The sequence below is a fragment of the Theobroma cacao genome, chromosome 3 (assembly GCF_000208745.1).
Source record: "Theobroma cacao cultivar B97-61/B2 chromosome 3, Criollo_cocoa_genome_V2, whole genome shotgun sequence".
NCBI classification, from domain to species: Eukaryota; Viridiplantae; Streptophyta; class Magnoliopsida; order Malvales; family Malvaceae; genus Theobroma; species Theobroma cacao.
The window spans coordinates 27292275-27316293 of record NC_030852.1 but is presented as its reverse complement, the minus strand read 5'-3'; the positions used below and the strand labels follow the sequence as shown (position 1 = coordinate 27316293).

Below are 24019 nucleotides of genomic sequence, written 5' to 3'. Positions count from 1 at the left end.
GTTAGAAAAAGATTTTAATCAAAATACTTATCAAGTTTTTATATTTAAAATCGAAATAATTTAATTTTTTAATTTTAAAAATTATTTTAATTTAATTTTTCTCTTTAATCGCATTCAATTTTACTGTTAAAGATTATGACATCAATGCTGATGTAATACATTCTGATAACATGATATCAACATGATAACGTGTCATGTCATGTAAGGACATTAACATATGAACATATCGATACCATATACCTAAAAGGTGAAAGGAGGAGTTAGTAAGGGCTCTCCTAAAATTTTAAATTTTAATTATTTTTCTTCTTTTTTTTTAATTTTATAGTTTTACTCTCTATTTTGTAAAAAGAAAAATATGCTTTCGTCCATATAAATATTGAATTTTTTATCTTCATTCCCTCAAATATGAAATTCTGACTCCACCACTAACGTGACAGATCAAATAATTTTTCAAAAAAAAAAATTATACCATGTTATAAAGATTAAATTAAATAAAAATATATAATATAGGAACTAAATTAAACAAAATTAAAATATTGAGGGTCTAAATTAAAAAAATATTTAAAAAATATAAATATTTAAACAAATGATAGATATATGTATTAATAAGTTAAATATTTAAGTTAAAAAGATTTATAGTGTTAAAAAATATATAAAAATATTTTTTTAGTTGATTATTTAGTTTTAGAAATGTACATTAATTTATCTTCTTTGCAAAAATTAAGTTTGAATTCTTCTTCTATAAAAAAGATTTTGAAAAATTCAAATTTGATGAATAAGTTGCATTATGTTAAAATAAAATAATATAAAAATATTAAATAAATTTTTTCTTCTATTTATAATAATATAAGATATAAAATTTATTTAATTTAAATTTTAAGTTGAGTTGAATTCAAATTAACAAAATAAGTTGACATCCAATTTTATTGGTGATATATAACAAATTGCACGGATAAATTAACTAAAACAATCAATGAATAACCCAAAAGAAGAAAAAAAATACGGCGTTGGCAGTCTTTACTGTCACATAACTAAATGATAAACTATACTTTTGAATAAATACCCGAAAGAAAAAAACAATTACTTGTATAATTTTGAATGCTATTTCTCCAAACAAGCAAGAGCAGCATAAATACTCAGAATCATTCCTCTGAAATTTTGGTACTAATATTAATATATACAACCGTGTAGACTGCAGAACTGCGGTACATCGTCTCGAAAACAGACCCTACTGCTAAACCCTACTAAAGAGATGTGGGAGAAAAGGTATAAAGGAAGATAAAAGGAACAAGTTAATGTTGTCTACAGGCATTCATATTCCAGGATGCGAATAAGTGTTTTACATAATAAACTACACCAATATTTGGCAGTCACATGATGACCCTTTTTCTCTGCTTGCTAACCTAGTTAGTCTTAAACAGAAAGGAAGGTGACTGAAAAATTACTCTGATGTTAGAAGTACATCGTGCCTCATGTTCTACTACCATGTTTGCTAATCTTTGATGCTAGAAATTTCCGTGCCTCATGTCCTCTTGAAAAATTTACCACCTCTTTTTCCCATGCCAGTTCCTACAAGAGTTGATGCAAGCAGAGATTTGGCATCCGGCCTCCACCTCAACTCTTTAAGAATAGAGAATAAGGTTGCAAGTGCAGGAGAGATGTCGCTTTCCTTTATGTTCTTGCAAGATACCACTATAAGGTTTTCAAGTTCATGCCAGGAAAGAATCACGGCTTCCAGACCTCCAGTTGTCAGCAATGAGCATCCTTCTAATGATAAGAATTTTACTCTCCTGTGAAAAAGAAATGACTGTTAATCTTTTTATCAAAGACAATGTTGGTTACTTGAATTCTAGTTCCCATACCATGTGGTTGTTGTAAATAATTGATGCTCATCATAATTCTACCTAACAAACATTACAAATCACACATTTCAGGCAGGAATCTAACCAAGCCTCATCACACAGTTCAATAACTAGTTAGCCTGCAAACTGTGAGTAAAAACAGCACATCTACCTGAGGTATATGATTTAGCATATGCAAATTAATAAAAAAGCAATTGGAAAAGTAAGGAGTGCTCATAATTGTACTTATCCAGTCCAAGCCAAATCTACATCTATTTGCACACCTGCACATTACAGTTAACAAAGCAATAGACCAATGTTAACAATCATTTGAGCATCATTACATTGCTCAGCATTTGAAAATCAACGGCAGAGACTCTCATCGTTGCAACAGAAAGTAACCTTTTTTTTTCTTTCAGGCCACATCAACCTCACAAATGGACTGCATAAGTAGAATATAGAACTTACATGAATCCCTGACCAACTCTACATTAGTTCCTGATGTAAAACATCTTCCATGAAACCACAAAACAAGGGAAAAAAAGGCAAAGAAAATTATAAAGAACAAAGTGAAAACAATCCAGTACCTGCAAACACTTGCATAGCTGAACATATCATTATCAAATCCCCAGCAGTCCTGAACAACAACCTCTCTCACAGCTTCACATACTCTAAACAATGCTCTCACACTCTTCTTACTCCGCAACTGACACTTCTGTAAATGCAGCCGCTCAAGAGCCGGACAAAAACCCAAATACTCATCTGGACCCGGACTCAAATCAATCCTCTTACAAGACAACAACTTCAAAGTCTTCAAATTCTCACAAAAAGACAATGCAGCCAACCATCCATCATCCATTCTATGATCAGAAATAGTCAGCTCTTCAAGCATTAAACAACATTGCCCTATCGCTTTGATCCCATCAAAACTACCTTCACATCCACTAAGCTCAAGCTTAACTAACCTCTTACACCCTTGAGCTAAAATAGTTAATCCAATATCGGAAACCAACGAACTATAAAGTCCATCAACGTTTCCAACAAGTTTCAGGATTTGCAAATTCTCACACGCCGCAATCCCGCGTAAAACGTTGTCGTTACACTTGTGTAACTCCAATTCTTGCAATGTCAAACATTCTTCAGCCACAGTTAACAACCCCAACTCACTGGCGTTAATTAGCACAAGTCTCCGAAGATTTGGGCAGCCATTGGCAAGTGCTTGAAGCCCTCTATCAACAATTTCAACAGGCAATAGACTTGCTTCCAAAAGCTTCCAATTTGAACAAAAATCCGAACTCGTTTGCATCTTAACCATCCGATGTGTTAACAGAATCCACGAATTTCGCGGCGAAAACAGACAGCCGTTGAGCAAATCCACGTGGGTTAAGTTCGGGAACCTAGTGATCAACCGACCTGATTCGAGAAAGTCCCAATCTAGGATCTTTAAGGACCGTACGAGGCGGCCTTGGAGATTGAGCCACCGCTTGCAGACGAGGGAGTTTGGGTTTCGTTGCGAAATGGGTAGTCTTGAGAGGATTTTTAAAAGTAGTTCGTCGGGTAAAAGAAGGGTTCGGTCGATGTTGGCGAATTTGGGGATTAGGGTTTGAGATTTGGGGTCTTTTGAAGCCAAAGACTGAAGCTGCATAGCGAAAACCACATGCTTTAATGGCTTGGTGTTTTTGAGCCAAATGTCTGACCAGCTCGGTGGTCTCTTCTTCAATGGCGAATCTGGGTTTTCCTCCAAAACAGACATCGTTTTTTAATCAATGCCTTCCTCTTCTCTGCTTCTGCTCTGCTTCTGTTTCTGCTTCAGCCACAGGCTCTCTAACCTTTCTCCTCTTCTGCCTACTTCACAAAATTACAATCTCAATGCTCAGATTTTCTTTTCCTGTGAAAATTGTGCAGTTTTCTTCTCCCGAAGACAGAAACGCGATGGGGGAGTTTCCTTACTTACAGTTCAGTCTATGACTTTGATGCGGCTAACGGATTTCTTGAAGGGGTGGGGACGGATTTTTTTGAAAATAAACATTTTATTTTTCTTTTTGTGGCGCTTTTGGTGCTCGCTTTTTGTTTTTATTGGATATTTTGAAAATTTTGTTCTTACCTACACAGGAGTAGAGGGGGCTTGGACTTTCGGGGTATATGGAGAGCAAAAGGAAAGGCAAACTCTACAAAGCTATTTTTTGGGGGCTCACGCTTTCTTTTGAATTTAATGGGGTGAGCTTTTCATCTTAAATGAACTTTGCTTCGCTGGATATGAGATTGGGATTAAGAGTTGATTGGATTATTATTAGACTATTATACTTAGTATTAAATGGGGGAAAAATGTCAATGATCACAGTTAACAATGGCGGAATCTAAGCTCTTTTTTCTTTCTTTATTGTAAAAATATTTTGCTAAACTTTTCATTATATTATCCCATTTTATCAACTAATGGTTTCTTTTTTATGAAACGTATACAATTAAGAATTTTAAATCATTATCTATTTCACTATCTCTCTCACGATGTAAAATTAATAATTTTGCTTTTTTCTTAAAGTAAATGCATGGAAATCTAAAATGATGAATTAAATTATTAAAATGGATAACCTTTCTCCATCCAATAAATTAATAACTTTTCATATTGAATTAGGTTTTATAGATCAAAGTTCATCAAATGCACATACGTGTCTGTGTTATACTTTATCTTGAATTCAATATTTATTAACATGATAATGTATTTTCTTTTGGCAAAAAAAAAAAAAGAAAAGGGAAAAGGAGAAAGAGGGAGAGAAGAGAGGAGAGTGGAAATGTAGAGAATGGGTCATGAAGAAAGCTTAGCTCTTGTCATGGAGTGTCCATCGTCCCGTCAAAATAGCCGTTAGATAGCCGTTCCAAACTTCAAAATCTCGCTTTTTGCCGGTGGGACACCAACTTCTTCCTCTGTCCAGCAACATGCTAAACACAAAGAACAACATTGTAATAAGTAATAGGGTTCAGTTATTTAATGCTGATAGGTATTTGATTTAAATTTTATTTAAAGATAATAAATTCATTTAATATATAATATATTAATCAGAAAAAAAATTATATATACCACTTTAATAATTATTTATAATCACTCTTTATTATTAAAAACTTCTTTACAAAATTAACTCGTTCAAATGTAACACATTTTGTGTTAGATGTTAAAAGAATTTTTTATAATATTTCCTTAGTTCATTTTCCAACAAATCTAGATCTTCCTGCACTTAATTTTTGTCATATTTAATTAAAAGTTAATTCTCTTAAATATACTGAAATTAGTTTTTGTGCAAAGCAACATGATCGACACCTTTAAAACGAAATGTACGTCGCCCATGGAGAACTATAACAGTTACCCGTTTCATAAAAAAAAAAAAAAAGGGAATTTGTATGGGTCCAGCAAGGCAAGAGGTAAAGAAATTCAATAAAAAATATCAAATATAAAAATCCTCTTCACTCCTTCAAAATAGTAGATAGCATATCTCTCAATTTATTTATCCTTTTTTTTATTATAACATGATAAGTCTTGAGCCAAATCAGTTATGTTATATTTTAATTTTAAAGGTAATAGGTTGAGAGCGTTTTACATAGATCTGATATTAATTTTTTGCCTCACCTTTATGTTGGCACTGTTAAAACATATTCTAATTTCAAAGATAATCCAAAATTTCAACCGTAAAAGCTTCTTATATTTCTTTTCTGATGACTGACGAGGCGGGTAAAGCCCGTCGGTAAAAACGACTTTTACTAAATTGATGAGGATGGAGTTCTCCATCGGGGAAAATCCCATCAGCAGGAGCACCAGCATTCTTCACTTGATTCAAGAGGGTATATGACCAGAAATCATTGAGAAAACAAGATTTTTAGACTCGACGGTTTCATTACTCTGAAAACCACATGAAAACTTTTTAGGTAAGAAACTTAAAAAGTACACGGGAGAGACTTGAGTAGACCAGATATTATTGGTACAATTTGAAAATAAAAAACATTGATAATGATGATTTCTGCATAACCTAATCAGAAGATTAAAAATAAAAGGGTAGATAATTACTTGCTGAAAATGAAGATTTTGATGATTTTTTAACTCATCGTTAAATATTAAAAACAAAAAGAAACAAGGAATTAAAATAATTTGGTAACAACAAATAGTGAAGATCCTTACCAGAAAAACAATCGAAAGGTCTTTGGGATCAGTACAAAGTTGTAAATCGGAAGTCGTGCAATAGAGGAAATTGACATAAGTAAAAATACCGTCATTGAAAGGCAGGATTCTTAGCTGGCCTTGCGAAAACGTAGGTACACTGTACAGCCGTATTCATTATCAAGTTTGACAAAGTCTTAAACTCTACTGAGCTGTCAGCCGGAGTGATCATCCATGTAACATTTTCATAACCCAAAAGGTAACTAGAAATAAACAGGACCCAAGGAAAAAAATAAATTGAGACACATAGAAACACCTCCCTTCCTTTCTGTCCTTTTTCAAGCGATATTCATTCAACTTCATATGTGCCAGAAATGCAAAACACAAACTCTATAAGACAAAGGAACAAAGGGGGGATATGGAAAGGATAACTACTTACTAAAATACATAAAAAATATGCCTAAAAAATATAAAGCCATCTAAATATACAGTTAGTGGGGAGCTGCTATCAGTTTTACCTTACAGCAATCAAGAACGGGGGGCTGCCATCTGCTGTTTCTTTATCCTCTCACCTTGCTTCACCATGCTGTATCAGAAGCAGCAAAATGTTTTAAGTTGAATTTGTTCTTCATAACAAATTGAGTATTCATCACTTCATATTGGATTTGAACATGATACAAACAAATTCATCACAGATGGCAATTCGGCGGCAGGAGAGTAATGTTGTTGTTATTACTTTCGTTATTTTTTATAGGACATCTATTATTAAGACCCTATGAATCAACTCAAACCTCTAATTCATACTAGAACCATAACGATTTGATAAAATCTTCAAAGAAAGTCCACAATTGTCTTGGCATTGGATCATTCCCTATCTGATGAAAAAAGAATCGTAGTCTGGCCTCATAACTCAGCATCATTATGGGATTATTACTACTGAAAGATTCATGGACAAAGTTGGGAAATTTGAATTTTCAAAATTAAGCATAATGATGTTTAAAAATTACAAACATTAAAAAAAAAGATGGTAGGAATCTAGTACCCAGCTAAATTTTCTCTCCTATGCTTAGGACAAAGTTGGGAATTCAAAAATATTTTAGAGGTATAATGGTCCATAAAACAGTATTTCTATTCTTAAGGTAAGGAAAAGACCCGGAATAGACCCGTTGACCAAAATGGTCACTCCCCTTCAAATTTTGAACCATACTATGGAATAAACCTCTATCCAGAATAGACCCAGAATGGAATGCTTATTCCAATCAACCAAACATGATAAAAAATGGACCAATGATAAAGCATTTCAAAGAATTGTTTTGCAATTTGCGTACGGTAAAATTAAAATTAAAATTGATTTATTAAAATTTGCCAACAAATTGAACCAAATGAATCAAACCAACTTAACAATCACACTTATAATAATTTCTAAAAGAGACCCTGAATCCCCACAGATTTTCCTTAAATTCTACAGAATAAACCTCCTATATCAACACTTAAGTTCTCCATGTACAAACTCAAGAGTTCTAGCATGTATCTGAAATCGAAATTCTAATTCTTTCCATCCCAGCACCTTAAAATTACTTAGATCTGTCCTATGCTATTTCTCAAGTCTATAAAATACTAACTTATAGGTTCTGAGTTTTGAGACATGGTCTATAAATTTCAAAAAAAGTTGCTGGATATTGAAGATTTAATACCAAATATACTAGTTCTCAACATATTTCATTGCTTTTTTTAGGAAAGTCACTGTGCAGAAAGAGAGTAGGATTTGATAGAAGAAAAAGAAAAATGCAAAGCTGGGGGGTCTATTAAGTACTCAGAAAAAGGAGAATTTGGACAAACATATCCAAGTATAAACAATAACCTGATATCATGAGGTGTGATAAATATCCATTGGGATCCTTGTGCCAGTGCAAACTCAACTAAAGTGTCCAAACTGATTTTTCGGCTAACTGCATCCTGGAGAAAAACATAATATAAATTTTCTCAGCCACAATTTTAAGCCTCTCGAAGGACAATCACATTTACTTAATCCCAAGATATATGGTGATGTTAAGTGACATCAAGAAAAGAAGATATGACACCCCGGCCACCCAAAAAAAAACTCACCATAAACACATCAAACTCATCCATTGCTCGAAATGGGGCTTCAGTCATTTCATGAAGAGCCATTGCAAAGCATAGCGTTGAGAAGGAGCGCTCCCCTCCTGGTCAACAAATCATCAAAAATAGTAGTGGAGTTACCATTAACCAATTACGAAATTGTTTTAACTCATCTGACCATTAAATTAAATGACTCCGGAGTAAAATATTCCAAATAAAGAAACAAATTTTCGGATTAAATAATAATCATGAAGCCACTAGTAGAGAATTTTATATAGCCATGGACTTGTAGTTTAAAAGCACAGTTTGTAAAGCATATGGAGCAGAAGAAAACCTGAAAGTCCTCTTGTATCACGAACAATGCCGCTTGATGCATCTTGAGGCATTTTAACCTGTTAAAGGGATAATGAGAATCAGGAAAATCCAATAAAATACAAAAAGTACGAATAAACAACTTCAAACTGGCCAGGTGACCAGCACAAAGACATAAGTAGTGGATTAAAAACTTAACACTCAAAAGAACAAGTAGAATTCAGAGAGCTTACCTCTACTGAAAGGGTCTTTTCTTCATAACTAACATTAATGTGTCCACTGATACCTTTCTTTCCCAAATGGCCATTAAATCTAAATGTGAAGATTAACCAACAAGGCATTAAGGAATTGCATAGAAGCCTCCCCCAACAAGAAAAGAATAAAATAAACACTCTTAAAGAACACAGCTTAAAAATTGCAAGAGGCTGGATCCATACTGCCAAGTCAACTCGCGCTTAAGAAGAGATGCATTCCGATTAAACTTTTTCCAACGCAAGTCAAGAGCTTTTTGACAAGCCTGCAATGCAAGAATGCAATGAACAGGAAAAAGGTAAAAAAAAACTACAAACAACCACCAATCATTTCTTTCAGAATTCTAAAATTATAAGAAATAATATTATGATGAAACAATTACCAAATGCTATATAACCTACAAAACAGATGAAAAAAGTTGCACATCAAATGCTAAATTACAATTATTAACCACCCCAAAAGTTAAACCTCTAAGATCTACAAAATAACATGTCCAGCTGATAAGTGCCAATGCAGGCTAGTATTGCATAGCACTCACCTTATTGTCTTTGTATCATATCAGTAATTATAGCTAAATCCAAACAAAAGACAAACAACAAATTACCATTTCTACTCAGCAGATATAACACTAATAAGGTTATACATCACATAGTTAAAACTGAAATGAAATCCAGATATACGCTACCCAGCTTTAAGATACCTCCTTTGACCTCACAGCAGGTTATCCAACAGTCATACCTTCCTCATCGCATAAACTTTTTCAAATATTTACAAATCTTTTTCATCAAAGGTTCTCTTATTTCTTGGAAAGTACTCCTGTTGACTTTAAAACCCTGCCCACCACCAACCAAAAAAGAACACAAAAAGCATTCGTCCTTTCTTTTTCTCTTTTCAGGTCTCTTTCCCTTTCACTGCCAAATTGTTCCTTATGTTGTAACCTTTATAATTGCAGAGAAGAAAAAGTAATGAAAGATTGGTAGCGAGACAGAATGCTCAAAACCAATTTATCTGAAGATTTAGACCAATAAACCAGCAAAACCTTGCATGGGCAATGACAAACTGCAGCAAAAGCCAGTGCCTTGTAAAATGGCTTTCTCCAGCAAATTGTCATCCTTTCCAATAGTTTCTTATTTCCTGTTCCCCCACTCTACAGCAGGGCCAGAGAAAACAACCAGAATATCCTTACTCCATATGAATTTCTAAAATACCTTAGGGGGCATAAAATTGAACCAACTCTGAAAAATTTTGCTTCATAATATAAAAAATTTTAAAACAAGCAGAGCTCCAAGGAAAAAGTAGCGAAGTAAAATGCTAATAATCCTCTAAAGAGAAGTGGCCATCCATGCAGTAATTTAGGAATGAACACTAACTGGAACCAAGGTACACCAACTTGATCGCTATAAAAACTCAGTTGCAACAAGGTTGGCCGCATCAATGTTATAATAGAGTCCAATGTCAAATACAAGAACAAATCGAGCAGAGTGATGCTTACATCTAATTTTTCTCGAAAAGCTTTATACGTTTGCAGTTTCCTTAAAATCTTATGTTCTTTCTCCTGATACAACATCCTAAGATCATCAATTGATTCCGAATATCTGCAAAAAATAAAAGTGAACATAGAATTTAATTGTAGGTAGGTATTTGAGTATTTTAAAAATAAAAATTAAAAATAAACCACACCCAACTGATGGCTCTCATGCTTAAGTCTCTGATTCAGTCTGTTTAAGTGCGCACTTAGTTGCTCTGGTGTGCTTCCATCCCAACCTCCTAACGCTTCAATTTCACTCTCAGGACAAATAACAGAAGCCTTTCTATAACTCTCCTGCAATGTTGCCAAAACATAACATGGACTACAAATCATAAAGACAATTCAAATTATTGATTCCTATGTATAGATAGGCAAAAATCAACCTTACGACTGTTTTCAAGATCCAGATATTGTGCCTCTGCCTCCTTGATAAGAGGAAGAACCTTGTCGTTCATAACACTTTCATAATGGGCCCTCATCTGAAACAGAAATTTTGATTTCTGAATTCAAGTTTCTACAGAGCAATTACAGAAGTAAACAAAAAATACAAAAGTTGATGGGGAAAGAGGGTAGACCGCTTGTGCAGCATTTATTTCTTTCTCTATCTCTGTTAGCTCCTCCTCTGCTTTCTGAAAGGCTACAATCTCCCCTTTTGTTGACTCTATAATTCATATTAAGGGTATATTAAATGAAAGTAAAAACATGTGCACAATTGAACTAAATCATAAGCATAATATTATTGTAATAATACCGCCTAAATCCTCAAATGATAACTTAAGAGTTCTGGCCTTTGCTTCTGCTTCAATCATCCTCTCTCGGAGCGTTTCTAGCAATGCTTCCTTCTGCTGGATCTCCATTTTAACATTCTAAAAGACAATTCACATGAGGAAGATATCATTTGAAAAAGTTTATTAAGTTAATCAAATTATTAAACTAGAAAAACACAGTATACCCAAGACAATCATGGAACAAACCGAAATTTCTTGAAGAAGTTCATTAGTAGTTGACTCAGGTGACACACCAGCTTCAGCAACAAGTGAATTCTGCACATCCCGCAGTTTCATGCTCTTTGCCGTCAAATCACGCTCTACATCCAAGCGCCTTCTCTACAGACACAAAAGGAGTGAAGCATCCAACAAATTAACATACTAGCACATATGGACCCAAAAGAGAGAGATAACAAAGAGGAAAATTCAAAGGTATCACGAGGGGAGAGATGGAGGCAATTTTCGGCATTAGTAATAATTGCACCCACAAGCCTATGCACAAACTGAGGTACACACTTGAATTGAGTAAACAAGAAGACAGATTTACTTTTCAAGACAGTAAACATAGTGTATAAAAGTTGGGAAACCTGAAAAAAACAACAATGCAGGTTTTTATCAATCAGATCTAATAGATATAACATTGTGCAAACTGCATAAAGATAGTAGACATAAATCCTCCAAAAGCTACTTACATTTCTCAAATTACATGAAATTACATAACACTGTAACTTCGAAGAAATGCATATATCGACAACATCATCAAGAAGCCAAAAGGCCAGGAACTCCATTTGTCCTCAAGGGGACAAATGAATGAGACAAGTTCCATAACACAAGTCAGGCTCTTGTAAATGTTCTTCTACATAGATAATAATGCAAAGGAAAAGCTAAGGTACCACAATGTCAGACTAGTACTAAGCTCCAAAAAAAAAACAATAATGAGAAGAAAGGGACAGAGAGGACAAAAACAAAAGAAAGAAGAAAGTGGAGCAAGAAAAGGCTGCACCCTAATTTTAGCACACTATTGTTACCTTCACATTATGTAGCCTGCTGTCAAAATCCCAAAGCTTTTTCTCTGACTCCCTCTTCCTACTCTTGCACTGTTTAATTTCTACATCAACACTTAACGCATGTTTTTCAAACTCCTTAATTTGATCATCAAAAGAACCACAAAGGCGACCAATTCTAAGCTTTTTATTTGAGGGAAGAATTGTCTGGACTGAACCACGTGAAAACCTGAGAAGTCAGTAATAAATCCAACTCAGTGACCGAAAATCCAAGTATTGCTGGTAGGGAAATATAATAGAAAGAAGCATCCAATTTACAATAACCAAAAGCTCCACAAGCACAAGCATGCCTGTGCAAACAAGTCAAAAATAACAAAGGTTAAATTGACATAACTCAAAGGTCAAATCATTTTCATTTTTCTGCCTTTTATTGCGAGACTAGATTTCATAAAACACCCATGATGGTTGATTCAACCACCTGAATATTGGAATACTGAAATAACTTCACATTAAATATTTCCATTTGCCATTTAAAAATATGGAAACGCAATATCTATGATAGACCATCAGCCTTTATATTCAAATTAGTGTTTATCCATAGAGACTATTATCCTAGGGCTTAAATCGCTTGAAACCCTTATCTTCATTTGTTTGCATAAAAGATGGCAAGGATCAGTTGAAAAAATTGCATGACTAGTAAGAAGTATCCTCTTCCACCCATTCCTAAAACCTCATGAAAAAATGCTATACAATTTCCTCATAAGGTTTCTTCTTCTTCTTCTCTTCTGTCCATTCTTTTTTCTTGGCTGCAAAATATTAAAAGACCTCATAGAACAATTAGTAGAACCTAAAAAGCTTCAAACAAAGAATCATCCATTCTTTATAACCCATTGGCCACATGCACCATTCTTACAAATCAATTTATTGGGTCATATTAAAAACAGTCACTCCTGAGCATTATTTTTGACATTTAGACATCAAGGAAAAAGAAGCCTATACTTCCTGGCTGTCAATGTCAGTAATCAAGCCCACACTTGGTCATTCATGTAATCAATTGTTACAGATTGATACAGGAAACTAGATTCCGATTGGAATTTGGATTATAAATTTTTGAATTCCGAGTCTTTTAATTAAAATTTATGAATTTGAAAAAAAATTTAGGGATAAATCTAAGATTTGAATTTAGGATTTAGAATAATCTTAGACTTTGAGAAAGGAGCAAATTTTCTTTAGGCAGAATTTGACAAAATACCAACATCACAAAGTAATTTGAAATCTTAGATTTGGGCCCTTTAGAATTGGTAGTAGATTTAGCCCAAATTCAAATTCTGCTACTTTAAATCTTTCCGAACAATATATTTATATTTAAAATCCAAATTCAATTCCCGCTCACCTAAATAATGGTTCCCAAAAGGACCAAAAATAAACAGTAAGAGTAAATGAAAAAGATAATGTATGAGGACATGAAAGGAGAGATAAAATTAATTCTTGACTTACATTCTAAACCCATCTAAGGTGAAAACCTCCATCAAATTCGGTATTCTTTGGTCAAATGCAACTGCTCTTCCAATGTTGTAATCTTTAACAAGAACTTGCCTCTCAGCTTTAACCTGAAAATATACAAAAAGTTATTTCAAGACATTGATGGGCAACAATGGCTCCTTAGAACAAGTGTGTAAAAGAAGAACCAAGCCCATGCCCCCACACCTGAGCATTTGGCTCATTGGTTGGTACAAGATCCTCTGCCTAAAAAGCAAGGATCGAATCCCCCTTCCCCCAATTACAAATAATAAAAAACCAAGCCCATGCCCCCTGCCAAACTGTCCAACCCACCCCACTGGAAATAAAAAAATGGAAAATTCTCAAAGAAAGAAAAGAAGTTACCAGATTATTGTTAAAAAGGAAGAATATGTAAAATAGCAGATTTAGATTAGAAAATTATTATGAGAATGTAAAATTACCGTATCTACTAGAACATTAAAAACAGTAGGGTTATCAGAACGTAAAACGGATAGAGTAGTTGGGTGCTTGGTCTGGGGAAGCGAGTGATTTGGTATATTCAACCTACAACAAAAGCAAAAGCAAATATCAAGAGAGAACTATATTCAAACATCGGTGCTATAAATTAGAATTCTCGTCCTTTCACCTTGGTCTTGAAAACTCATGTATGACAATAGGAAAGTAGTTATATCTTGCCTCCTTTGCACATGTTCTCAAAGCAGAAGCATCCTTAGAATTTGTCACAATGAAAGCATTGAGCAACTTCCCAATGGCTTGTTCAACAGCAGGAGCCCATGTATCACCATTGACCAATGTCTGCAGTGCATAATCATAAAACGAACAACAGTTGCCAAACAGTTCTCCAGAATTTATCATAGATACGGAGAGAGGACACACATTTGTGCTTATCACAAAACCCCAAAAAAGGATAACTCAAAAAAAAAAGAACCCTCCAAATTCAGAAAAGACAGGATCCAGATTCAAATCAACAAGCGTTTCTAAGTGATTTTTTCAACAAGAATCCCTCAACTCAATTTATCCTAATATTGCTTCAAAACAGTATAACTTATTATGTCATTCCCACAAGCAATTGTTCTTTCAGATTAAATGTGCCCCAACTTGCCCACACCATTTCCATGGCAAAAGAAAAGTTCAAACAATGTAAAGATATTTACAAAGGAAATCTAATTGGATATCTTTGAGATAGGAACGCTTAAGAAGTTCCAGCATTCTACATCCAACCCCAAATGAACAAGCAGATATTATCTAAAGCTCTAGTTTTATAGTTCATTGGCACAAGAACTAAACAACTAGAGCACAAAATTTTCTGTAGTGATTTTCCGTTACTCACCACATGGGCACCTATTGGACCAATAGGTGGCATTGTAAATTTGTGATGATGCCTCTCAATTTCACGTAGAAGACGAAGCACCCCATCTCCCCCAAAAGCTGTAACCTGTCAAAAAAACATGGAAGAAAATCACAGTTCAGAGGCACCCATAAAATGTTCAGTGAGAAAACAAGACATTCATCATCACTACGTTTATCGAAGACCAATAAAGAGAAAAGAGTTGCATAGACCCTGTTGGTTTGATGTAGCTGAAGCTCACGAATTTGACGATCAATCTCACGCTGCTTCTTTTCATAGTCTTTAATCTATAGAAGAGAGAAAACCAGATCAATGATGTGTGTGTAAAGAAAGGATCTCTAGAGGCTAATTGAGATAAACAAATTTTGAATTTTCAAGAACTTAATCTGCACATAAATACACTCAAAGCAGTTTGCATATGTGGAAACTAACTCCTCCAAACAATTGAATACATAACAAGGATAAGAAATCACTTCAGTCAAAATTAATCATATCTAGAATATTTCCTAAGCAATAGATTAACTTCCGAATATTCCATAACTTTTACCTGGCATGAGATAACACTGAACCTTTATATGTTACATGATCTTTTATCCTCTAAAACCTTTACCATTTAAACACGCTATAAAAGGTTTATACTTAGCAGACATCTAGCTATCAAACATAACATGAGCATATATCACCACGAAAGAAAACTTCATTTTAGAAGTCATTTAGTCATTTCACTTGTGCACATAAGAGCACTACCACGTGAACTCCAACAGGCCATTAAGTAAAAGCACAAGCTGAACTGTCCCAACATCAGACTTCTAAGAGCTACGAAAACATGATAAACTTCTATGTTGACTGTAAAGAAAGGGAGGGAGGGGAGTAACTATGAAAACATGATAAACTTCTATATTGACTGTAAAGAAAGGGAGGGAGGGGAGTAACCCCAAAAAAAATTTGCAGTTATTGCCTGTTTGTGAATTTGCACTACACTGCATTGCTGGGAAGAGCAGTAATGAGTTTGAGCTACACTGCATTGCTCGAAAGAACAATAACAAACATGGCTAAAAAATGCCAACTGCATGCCCTTCCTTGGGAAATAAGAACAGAGGTAGTTTGAAATCAAATAAAGGAAACAAAGATGAAAGAAAAAGATCAAGCATACAGTGTGATATTTGAAAACAGTAGCATACTCCACTTCTAGGGTTATATTATATAATCATATATCAATTGCAAGAAAACCATTTAAAGAGAAATATGCAAGCCAAAGAGTATCACAGTCAAAATGGAACAGCAAATTCTCATCAATATGCACGTTAATAATCTCTAGCATTCCCCATACCTCATCATTAATCTTCTTCATTACATCCGCTTCTGCTGAAGCATGCTCTGACAAAGTATTCCCCTCATCCTTCAAACTGAAATATGTTGATATTTTAAAGGTCAAAACAGATCTAGAATAACAATGGAAACAGGAGCATAAGGAATAACAAAATAATGAATAACCTAGAGAGTATTGATTTGACATGATCAACTGCATATTCAATTTCTTTAATCTGTTCCTCTATTTCTGATTCTTCAGCCTGCAGATCAACAAAATTAAAAGGTAAATCCTCTATTTCAATGATGTATACCAAAATTAACCAATCCACTCACCAGCCACTCTAGATTGCCAGACCAAACTGCTTGTCAAACAACTATGGTTAAGGAAAATTGATCAAAATAAGGACTCAAACAACAGAAGTAACAAGGTATAGCCATTTTCAATTGGATGGGAAAAGGTTATCTGCCATAGACAGGGGACAACCCCAGTGTAAGAATATGATGAAATAGTATGTCAAGAAGCAACGAGAACAACAGCTTCAATATATCAAGAAGCAATGAGAAGAAAAGCTTCAACATAAGAACAAAATATAAAATAACTGCCCTTTGGCTTTATATATTGCAAGACTAAGCCCTGCCAGGGTCCAGTCTAGATATAAAAATGATCTTATTCTTCTTCTACTTATATACATGAAAATGGACATCCTTTTTCTTGCTGAAGGAAATGGTACAGGGATCTTGTAATTAAACACAGAATAAAAATATCCTTCACAGCATACCAAATTCAAAAATGAAGAAAGAACACATAATACATGAATGAGCAAAAGCAAAACTCAATACATAATTATTAAAAAGAATGTTCCTCACCACTACAAACGGTCAAAACTAAATAGACTAGTCACATGGAAGAAAAAATATTAGCACAAGGCAAGAAAGACCTGTGTATTTCTAAAATGTTTCTCCTGAATATCACGGGCTTGTTCTTCAAGCATCCTAACATTATTCAGCATCTTCTGAATTTGCTTAGTGCTGCGGCCATGCTCTTCTTCTAGCTCAAGCTTCTCTTTTGTTGCCTAAGATGAACAAAAGATGTAAATTCAGGGGAAAAAAAAAAAACAAACCAAACAAGAAATATAAATACTATGACCAGATGAATGATAACACAACATATGATCATAAAAGCTTATACAGATATTATAAGATATGATGACAGATTCATGAACGGCCAATAAATGATAAGGAAAGAGTTCTTAAAGAAAACTCAGACTTCAGCTTTCCTATTTAAATTCAAACATGACTAAACCAATTATAATGGAGAGTTGTATAATATCCACCTTCAGCTAGTTACGTCAAAGAGATAAAAGTAAAAAAACCTGATACATGGTACTTACCTAGTTACAGTAATAACAAGCCTAGCAACAAATTAAAGATAATGCAAGCAAAGGAAAAAGCACTTTGAATGGCTAACAACATAAGAGAATAATTCAACCTGTCTTTTGAAAAAACAGAGAAAAAAGATAGGTAACCATTAATGTACCACACAAAAAGCATCCCACAATTCATCTTTTCTTCTCCTCACTAAAGATGTCTTTTCCACCAAACATGCAACTTGAACTTTCTTGTTTGAGAAGTGTTCCTGCAACTTCTCCAAGTTATGCTGCAAAATAATCAAAATTTTTCAAGGTCAATAAACAAGATCTAAATTTTTAGCAGACTTCCTAAAAGAAAATAATAGATAATCGAGGACAATAAGCCTTCATTATCATGACTCACGTAGACATTATCAGCCTAACCAACCAACAATAAATGCAAAGCTGTCCTTTTACTTTGTATTTAAAGATTTCAAACTGACTTTTAAAAAAGAACAACTCAGACGAGTTGTTATGACATGTTTCCGGTAAGACATATTACTCACCAATATTGAATCTATTTTAGCTTGGCAAGTGGGTATGCGGTCTTTCAGCTTTTCAATCTTAGCCCCTTGCTCCTGCAATTGCCTGTCCACATCATACACCCATGACCAGGCGAGCTTTTTTTTTAACTGTTGCACCTCCCGTGATATCTCTTCTACACGCTCCATGTTTTTAATCTTTTCTTGCAGTTCACTAAGTTCAAGCTGAATGGGTCTTATCAAAGTCTCCAACTCATCAACAAGAGCAAATGCATCCTTCAATTGTTTGATAATTGTTTGTAAAAGTTCATCAACTTGTTGAAGAAGCGTAGCCTTAAAAAAGAACTGAGTGATAAAAAGCGTCAGCGTGATGCTCAAAAGATTATTTTCAGAATAAAAAGTTGCAAGTTAGTTAATAAGCATTACCTTGAATTTATCTTTGTCATTCCCAGAATGCAAAAACTCCCTGCTTTTGTCTTGACTCATAATAACACATGGATTCTCAACATCAATCTACAGGAGGTAGAGTGCAACATTTCAAAATATGAGTGTAACTGAGCTCACAAGAAAGTATAACTTAGCCTGGTAAGAAGCACCAGTAAGAAAGTTAAAGCATACTTGTTAGGCCAAAACACTCACATTGAAATGTTCAACCAGCTCACGAAGATCCTCCTTTCGACTAGCAACTTTTTTACCTGTACAATGCCTCAGATGTAAAACAAGATCAAGCAAATACAATCACCTCTTGCATCAATCATTTAGCCCCACATGTGCAACCAAAACAAAAAGAAATAACATGAGACGAAATAAAAGAAACTCATAACCATATTGTATACTCTAACACATACACAAGATGACAACATTTGACAAAATCTTGGGTCAACAAATTATTACCACAAGGAAATGATTCAAACCTTGACGATCCTTCATAAAAGTGGAGCTTGTAGAGTCAGAAATCCTGCGTTCAATCATTATGTAATCACCGTAAATTTCTGGTCGAAAAGCATCCACTCCCTCATTTTTAATTTCCACTTGAACAATAGCATAACTGAGAATTAAAAAATATAACAGATATATCAAATAGATTATCCATGATTTTTCAAAAAAAAAACCTCAACTAATAAAAAAATTGAAAAACAAAAAAACTAAAACAGAAACCTGCAACCAGTTTTTATAAATTCTTTCAACTTAGATGCCCTTTGAGTATCTTTGGCACGGCAGCCAAACGCAATACATAAAGCGGTCAGCATCGCACTCTTACCGCCTACGAACATAGAAAACCAAAGGACATGTCGTTCACAATACAATTTTTTTCAAAAACCAAAAAAAAAAAATTTTCTACGAAAATAACGGACAAAAAGAGTGAGAGAAAGACGAACTTCCATTTTGACCGGTGATGAAATTAACCCCCTCGCAGAGTTCGATTTCGAGACTACTATGGCACATGAAGTTTTCTAACCGGATCCTCTTGATAGTACCCGCCCCGGATCGTTGACCGCCGTAGATTTGATCGGGTAATACCCTAGAATAACTCATGATTGTATCCTAGGGTTCCCGATCGTGAGAACCGTAGAATTTTGAGACGAGATAGGAAAAGAAACGGCTAATTAGAGCGGTGAAAACTGACAGGACAGAAGTGATAGTACAGGCAGCCGTGAGTAGGGAGTGTGTAAGGCGGGAATGAGGAATGGTAGTGTGTACCCGGGCCTATTTGACACTAAAGACTACTTTCCCCGAAGCTTGTTATGGTGTATTCAGATAAAATCTTGACCGTCTATTTTTTTTAAGTCGGTTTAGGTAAGGTAGGCCTGAAATTGGACTATAATGTTTGGTGGGCCCAAATCCGCCAGGATATTTTCAGCCCGGTTCAAATTTTGTACGCAGTAACGGACTTTACTTTATTTCGAAAAAATTATTTATCTGAATGACAATTAGATAAACTTCACATATACCGCTTATAATTTTTATTTTTTACACATTAAAACTTATGTCTTCTTTTTTCTCAATTAGAACGCTATTTTTTTTTAATTATCACTTTGATAACTTTTATTCTCACAAAAATTAAGCTATTAAATTTATTTAAGAAAATTACAAAAAATTCTTGAGTGTGAATAAATAAGTTAACTTTGAAGTAAGGATATTTGGATGATTTTATTGAACAAAATTAACAATCTAATCTTTTATGATCTAAAAATTATCTACAAGATGCTAGTTGAAAAAAATATTCAAAAGCTATTAATCGAAAAAAAGTCATAATGTTTCATATGAAAAAAAGTTGAAATTAGAAAAAATTTTAGTGAAATTACCCATAAAAATTTTATTGCCCAGCTCAAGTTTCTCCAAAAATTAATTGAGCTGAACTCAAACAAGAAATCCAAAATTTTATTCACATTCAAATCTAGCTCGAACATGTCTCCTAATAAATGAATAAGCTTGAACAAATCTAAGCTCGGCTCAACTTGGTTCATTTACATCTTAAGTTAACATAAAACCTTTGTTATTAACTTGAAATTTTATACTTGTTTTTCATATTTAAGTTAGGCTAAAAATACATTTAAATTCAACATAATTTTGTTTGATTATAAGTAACTCCAATAATGAATTCAAACTCAATCAAAGTTTAAATTTCAAACCCGAAAAAACACTACAACATAAATGAGTTTTAATTACACTATCTTACACTCTCATTTTTACATTTAAAGAATTTGTCACAATATTTAAATTTTAAAATTTAGATGTACATTTTATTTTGCAACTAATAAAAAATTATTACCTTTTATGTTTCTTTGTTTTAATTAAAATATAACACTCTTGCATCTTACTTTCTCTAGTTTCTCTTTCTCTTAAATTTAAAATCTCCTTAAATGTAACAAAAAAATATTGAGTCAAAATATTGAGTCAAAATCTTTCAATATTCAAACCTCATAAAACTCCAATTCCTTTAAAACCTTGACCCTAAGGGCATGCTTGAGGGGAATGGAATAGTTATTTCTCTCCTATTCTCATTCTTAAGATAAAATTGCATTTGGTTCAATAGAATGGCTATTCTTCAGAATAATCATTCAAAGAGAAGCTTGAATAGTCATTATCAAAGTTCTCATTGGTAATAGTTATTTCAAATTGTTGAGAATAAGAAAAAAAGTTGATTAGACAAATATACCCTTTTACAATTTAAAAAATTACCTTATAAAAAAATACTAAACTTATTTTTTCTCTCTCTTCCTCACTCCTCTCTCTAAAGCACAGAAGACACAAAATTTTTACTTCATTTTCAAAAAAAGAGAAATAAAAATATCTAAATATTATTTAAAATATTAATATTATTTCACTATAATAAATATTATAAAGCATATTACTTAATATTATTATTTGAATATAATAAATGTAACAAAGAATATTATTTAGTATTATTTAAATTTAATGAAGAATATATTTTATCTTTTAATATTAAATATTATTTAATTATAATAAAAGGTTTAATTTTCTTCTAATACAAAATATTATTAAATTATAATAAAAATATGTTTTTATTTGGATGAAAATATTATTTAATTATAGTAAAAGTTATTTTGATTTTATTGCTCATAATATTTTTATCTTTTAACAAAATAAATTCTTTATTTTTAATAAAGAGTATTTATTTCTAATCATAGCTTTTTTTGTTTTTTAATTAAAAAATTTTTAAATTTTAATAAAGTGTATTTTTATCATTTACCCATTATTCCTTAACCATTCTTAAAATTATTCATACCAACCAAATAATGGAATAAGTAATAATAGCAATTTCTATTCTATTCCATTTCCATGAACCAATCTACATAATAGTTATTATTTCTCTATTCTATTCCCTTAAAATGATTATTCTATTCTTTCCAGTTAACCAAGTATGCCATAAATTCTTTGATTGTTTGTCCTCCCCTATAATTAAAATCCTAATCCCAATTCCTTCAAAAATTCCCCTTTTTAAAGCAAGATGTAAGGTTCCTTAAACATCAAATATGTCTTTTTCTGAAAATTGAGGATCACATAAAAAAAGAACATTTGCCTACTCTCCTCTCACTACCATTCATATCGCCAGTCACTATCAAAAACCCCTATTTCTTCTCCTCTCTCTACTATCTCTCTACCCATCTCTCTATATATTTTTTTGGATTGCGGGATTTACTTTATTTTAAATTATGTTCTTTATGTCTCTATTTTTTTTTCATTATTTTTTCTCTCTTTGTTTTTTATTTTCTACTTTATGATAGTTAATGTTTTTTATTTTGTTTCTTTGATTGTAGGAGTGAGATGACTTTGATTGCTTGGCAATCTAACGTAGATAAGTTTATGATGCTTTTGTCCTTTGATTTCTTTTTTGTTTTAGTTATTTTCATTTTGTTGCTTTGTTTGCTAAGAGAAAATCTTTTTGGATTCTAAATTGAAGTTATTTGAAAAATTAATATTCTTCAGCATTTTATGTTATTTTTTGTTGTAATTTTAGTATTTAGGTTTTTATTTAATATTTTGCATTTATATAATAGGCTTAAAGGTGTTGATTTGAATTACCTCTGTTCTTTCAAGTGTTGGTTACTTACTTCATTATTAATAATGGTGATTCAAGTGGTATATGTTGTACTATTACAATTCAAATTTTTGTAACTTGCCCAATAGCTTCCAAGCATGGCCATGAAGTTTGAATGATTGGTTTTACCATGCTATCTTCTATAATACAAACAATGCATCATGCATTCCTCTGTTTGTATTTACATATTATATATAAATATGTGTGGGGATTGAGGGAGGTAAGAAGTGTGGCTAAGGCCTTGGCTGTATATATATAATTTTTCATATGCAGATAATTTAGGTTGCTCCATCTATTAGCAATTTGCTTTGCCCTTTGCTTTGTTTTGGTATTTTCATAAATTTGTTTTTTTTACTACTTTCCATTTTCTTATTACCTCTTATTTAATTAAAGCTAAAGTGGAAGTAGAGTTTAGCATGTCATTTTCAATGTTTTAGAATTGAATTATTTGATTAAAGGTAAGGGGTAATTTTTTTAAACTTTTTTAGCTTTATGTTTTAGTTCCTAATGGGAGGATTTAATATAATTCAATTGAAGTTGTAAGTTTTTATGGTTTTTTCATATAATTTACAGATGAAATTATGATGCATAAAATTTCAAAGTATATGGACTAAATTAACTAGTTAAGGTAAACGAATTAGATTGATGAAAAACTTAATAATATAGAAACCTATTGAGACATAAAAAAATTGGGATAGATTTTGAAAAAATTACATGATTAAGAAAAAGAGGGTGAAAAAAAAATGTTCTTTTTGTGTTTTTTATTAGATTTTCCTACCACCAGAGATTGGTCGTCAACAGTCAGCAACAACAATGACTAACGATTGGAATTTGGGTTTGGGGTCGACCTTTGTGTAGAGAGAAAAGAGAGATAGAGAAGGAAATAAGGAAAAATGGAAAAAAAAAATTTATATGTGCTTTTAATAGTCTCACCAAAACGATTTAGTTATGGGTAAAAGAGGGAAAAAAAAAAAGAAAAGCCATGAGGCAAAATTTTTTTTACTTGTCAGCATCATTAACAGTCAATTTAAATGGAGTAAGATAGAGAGATTTAATTGCATAAAATTTCAAAATACATAGGCTAAATTAACTAGTTATGGGTAAATGGATTAGATTGATGAAAAACTTAATAATATAAGAGACCTGTTGAGTACTTTGACTAATTTTAATTGAAGTATTTAGTGAACAAATTCTGTACATTTTGTAAATATTATGACTCATTTATATCATTAATTGAAATGAAATTTTTATAATTATTTATCTCTAATAGAAAAAACTTAATAAATAACTTAACAGAAAATAGTTGAAATTATTGTTTTCTTTAAACAAATTTATCATAAAAATATCTAAATATATAAATTTAGTAATAAGTATATATATATATATATATATATATATATATATATATATAGAGAGAGAGAGAGAGAGAGAGAGAG

General features: G+C 32.6%; 2 protein-coding genes across 2 annotated transcripts; both read right to left on the bottom strand.

Annotated features, from left to right (window-relative positions):
• On the bottom strand, positions 1146-3954 carry LOC18605340 (F-box protein At5g07670). The gene is made up of 2 exons (XM_007038295.2): positions 2429-3954; positions 1146-1790 (listed from the first exon to the last, which is right to left on the bottom strand). Exons 1-2 carry the CDS (start codon positions 3592-3594, stop codon positions 1523-1525), a joined length of 1434 nt encoding a protein of 477 aa, XP_007038357.1. The 5' UTR covers positions 3595-3954; the 3' UTR covers positions 1146-1522.
• LOC18605339 (structural maintenance of chromosomes protein 6A) lies at positions 6159-19670 on the bottom strand. The gene is made up of 28 exons (XM_018118444.1): positions 19399-19670; positions 19178-19283; positions 18934-19067; positions 18659-18714; positions 18446-18532; positions 18044-18364; positions 17666-17785; positions 17067-17201; positions 16312-16388; positions 16148-16223; positions 15030-15104; positions 14800-14904; positions 14095-14264; positions 13910-14012; positions 13446-13558; positions 11973-12177; positions 11152-11283; positions 10929-11043; positions 10753-10838; positions 10561-10656; positions 10335-10471; positions 10142-10244; positions 8835-8914; positions 8631-8709; positions 8420-8477; positions 8092-8189; positions 7847-7941; positions 6159-6571 (listed from the first exon to the last, which is right to left on the bottom strand). The coding sequence occupies exons 1-28, from the start codon at positions 19553-19555 to the stop codon at positions 6514-6516; spliced, it is 3177 nt and encodes a 1058-aa protein (XP_017973933.1). The 5' UTR covers positions 19556-19670; the 3' UTR covers positions 6159-6513.

Coding starts and splice junctions, on each gene's coding strand:
- LOC18605340 (XM_007038295.2), bottom strand. CDS start 3,594: ATGTCTGTTTTGGAGGAAAACCCAGATTCGCCATTGAAGAAGAGACCA. Junction 1,791..2,428: donor AGCTATGCAAGTGTTTGCAG/GTACTGGATTGT, acceptor TCTTTTTCACAG/GAGAGTAAAATTCTTATCAT.
- LOC18605339 (XM_018118444.1), bottom strand. CDS start 19,555: ATGAGTTATTCTAGGGTATTACCCGATCAAATCTACGGCGGTCAACGA. Junction 10,839..10,928: donor ATCATTTGAGGATTTAGGCG/GTATTATTACAA, acceptor TATGAATTATAG/AGTCAACAAAAGGGGAGATT. Junction 10,657..10,752: donor AAATAAATGCTGCACAAGCG/GTCTACCCTCTT, acceptor TTTCTGTTTCAG/ATGAGGGCCCATTATGAAAG.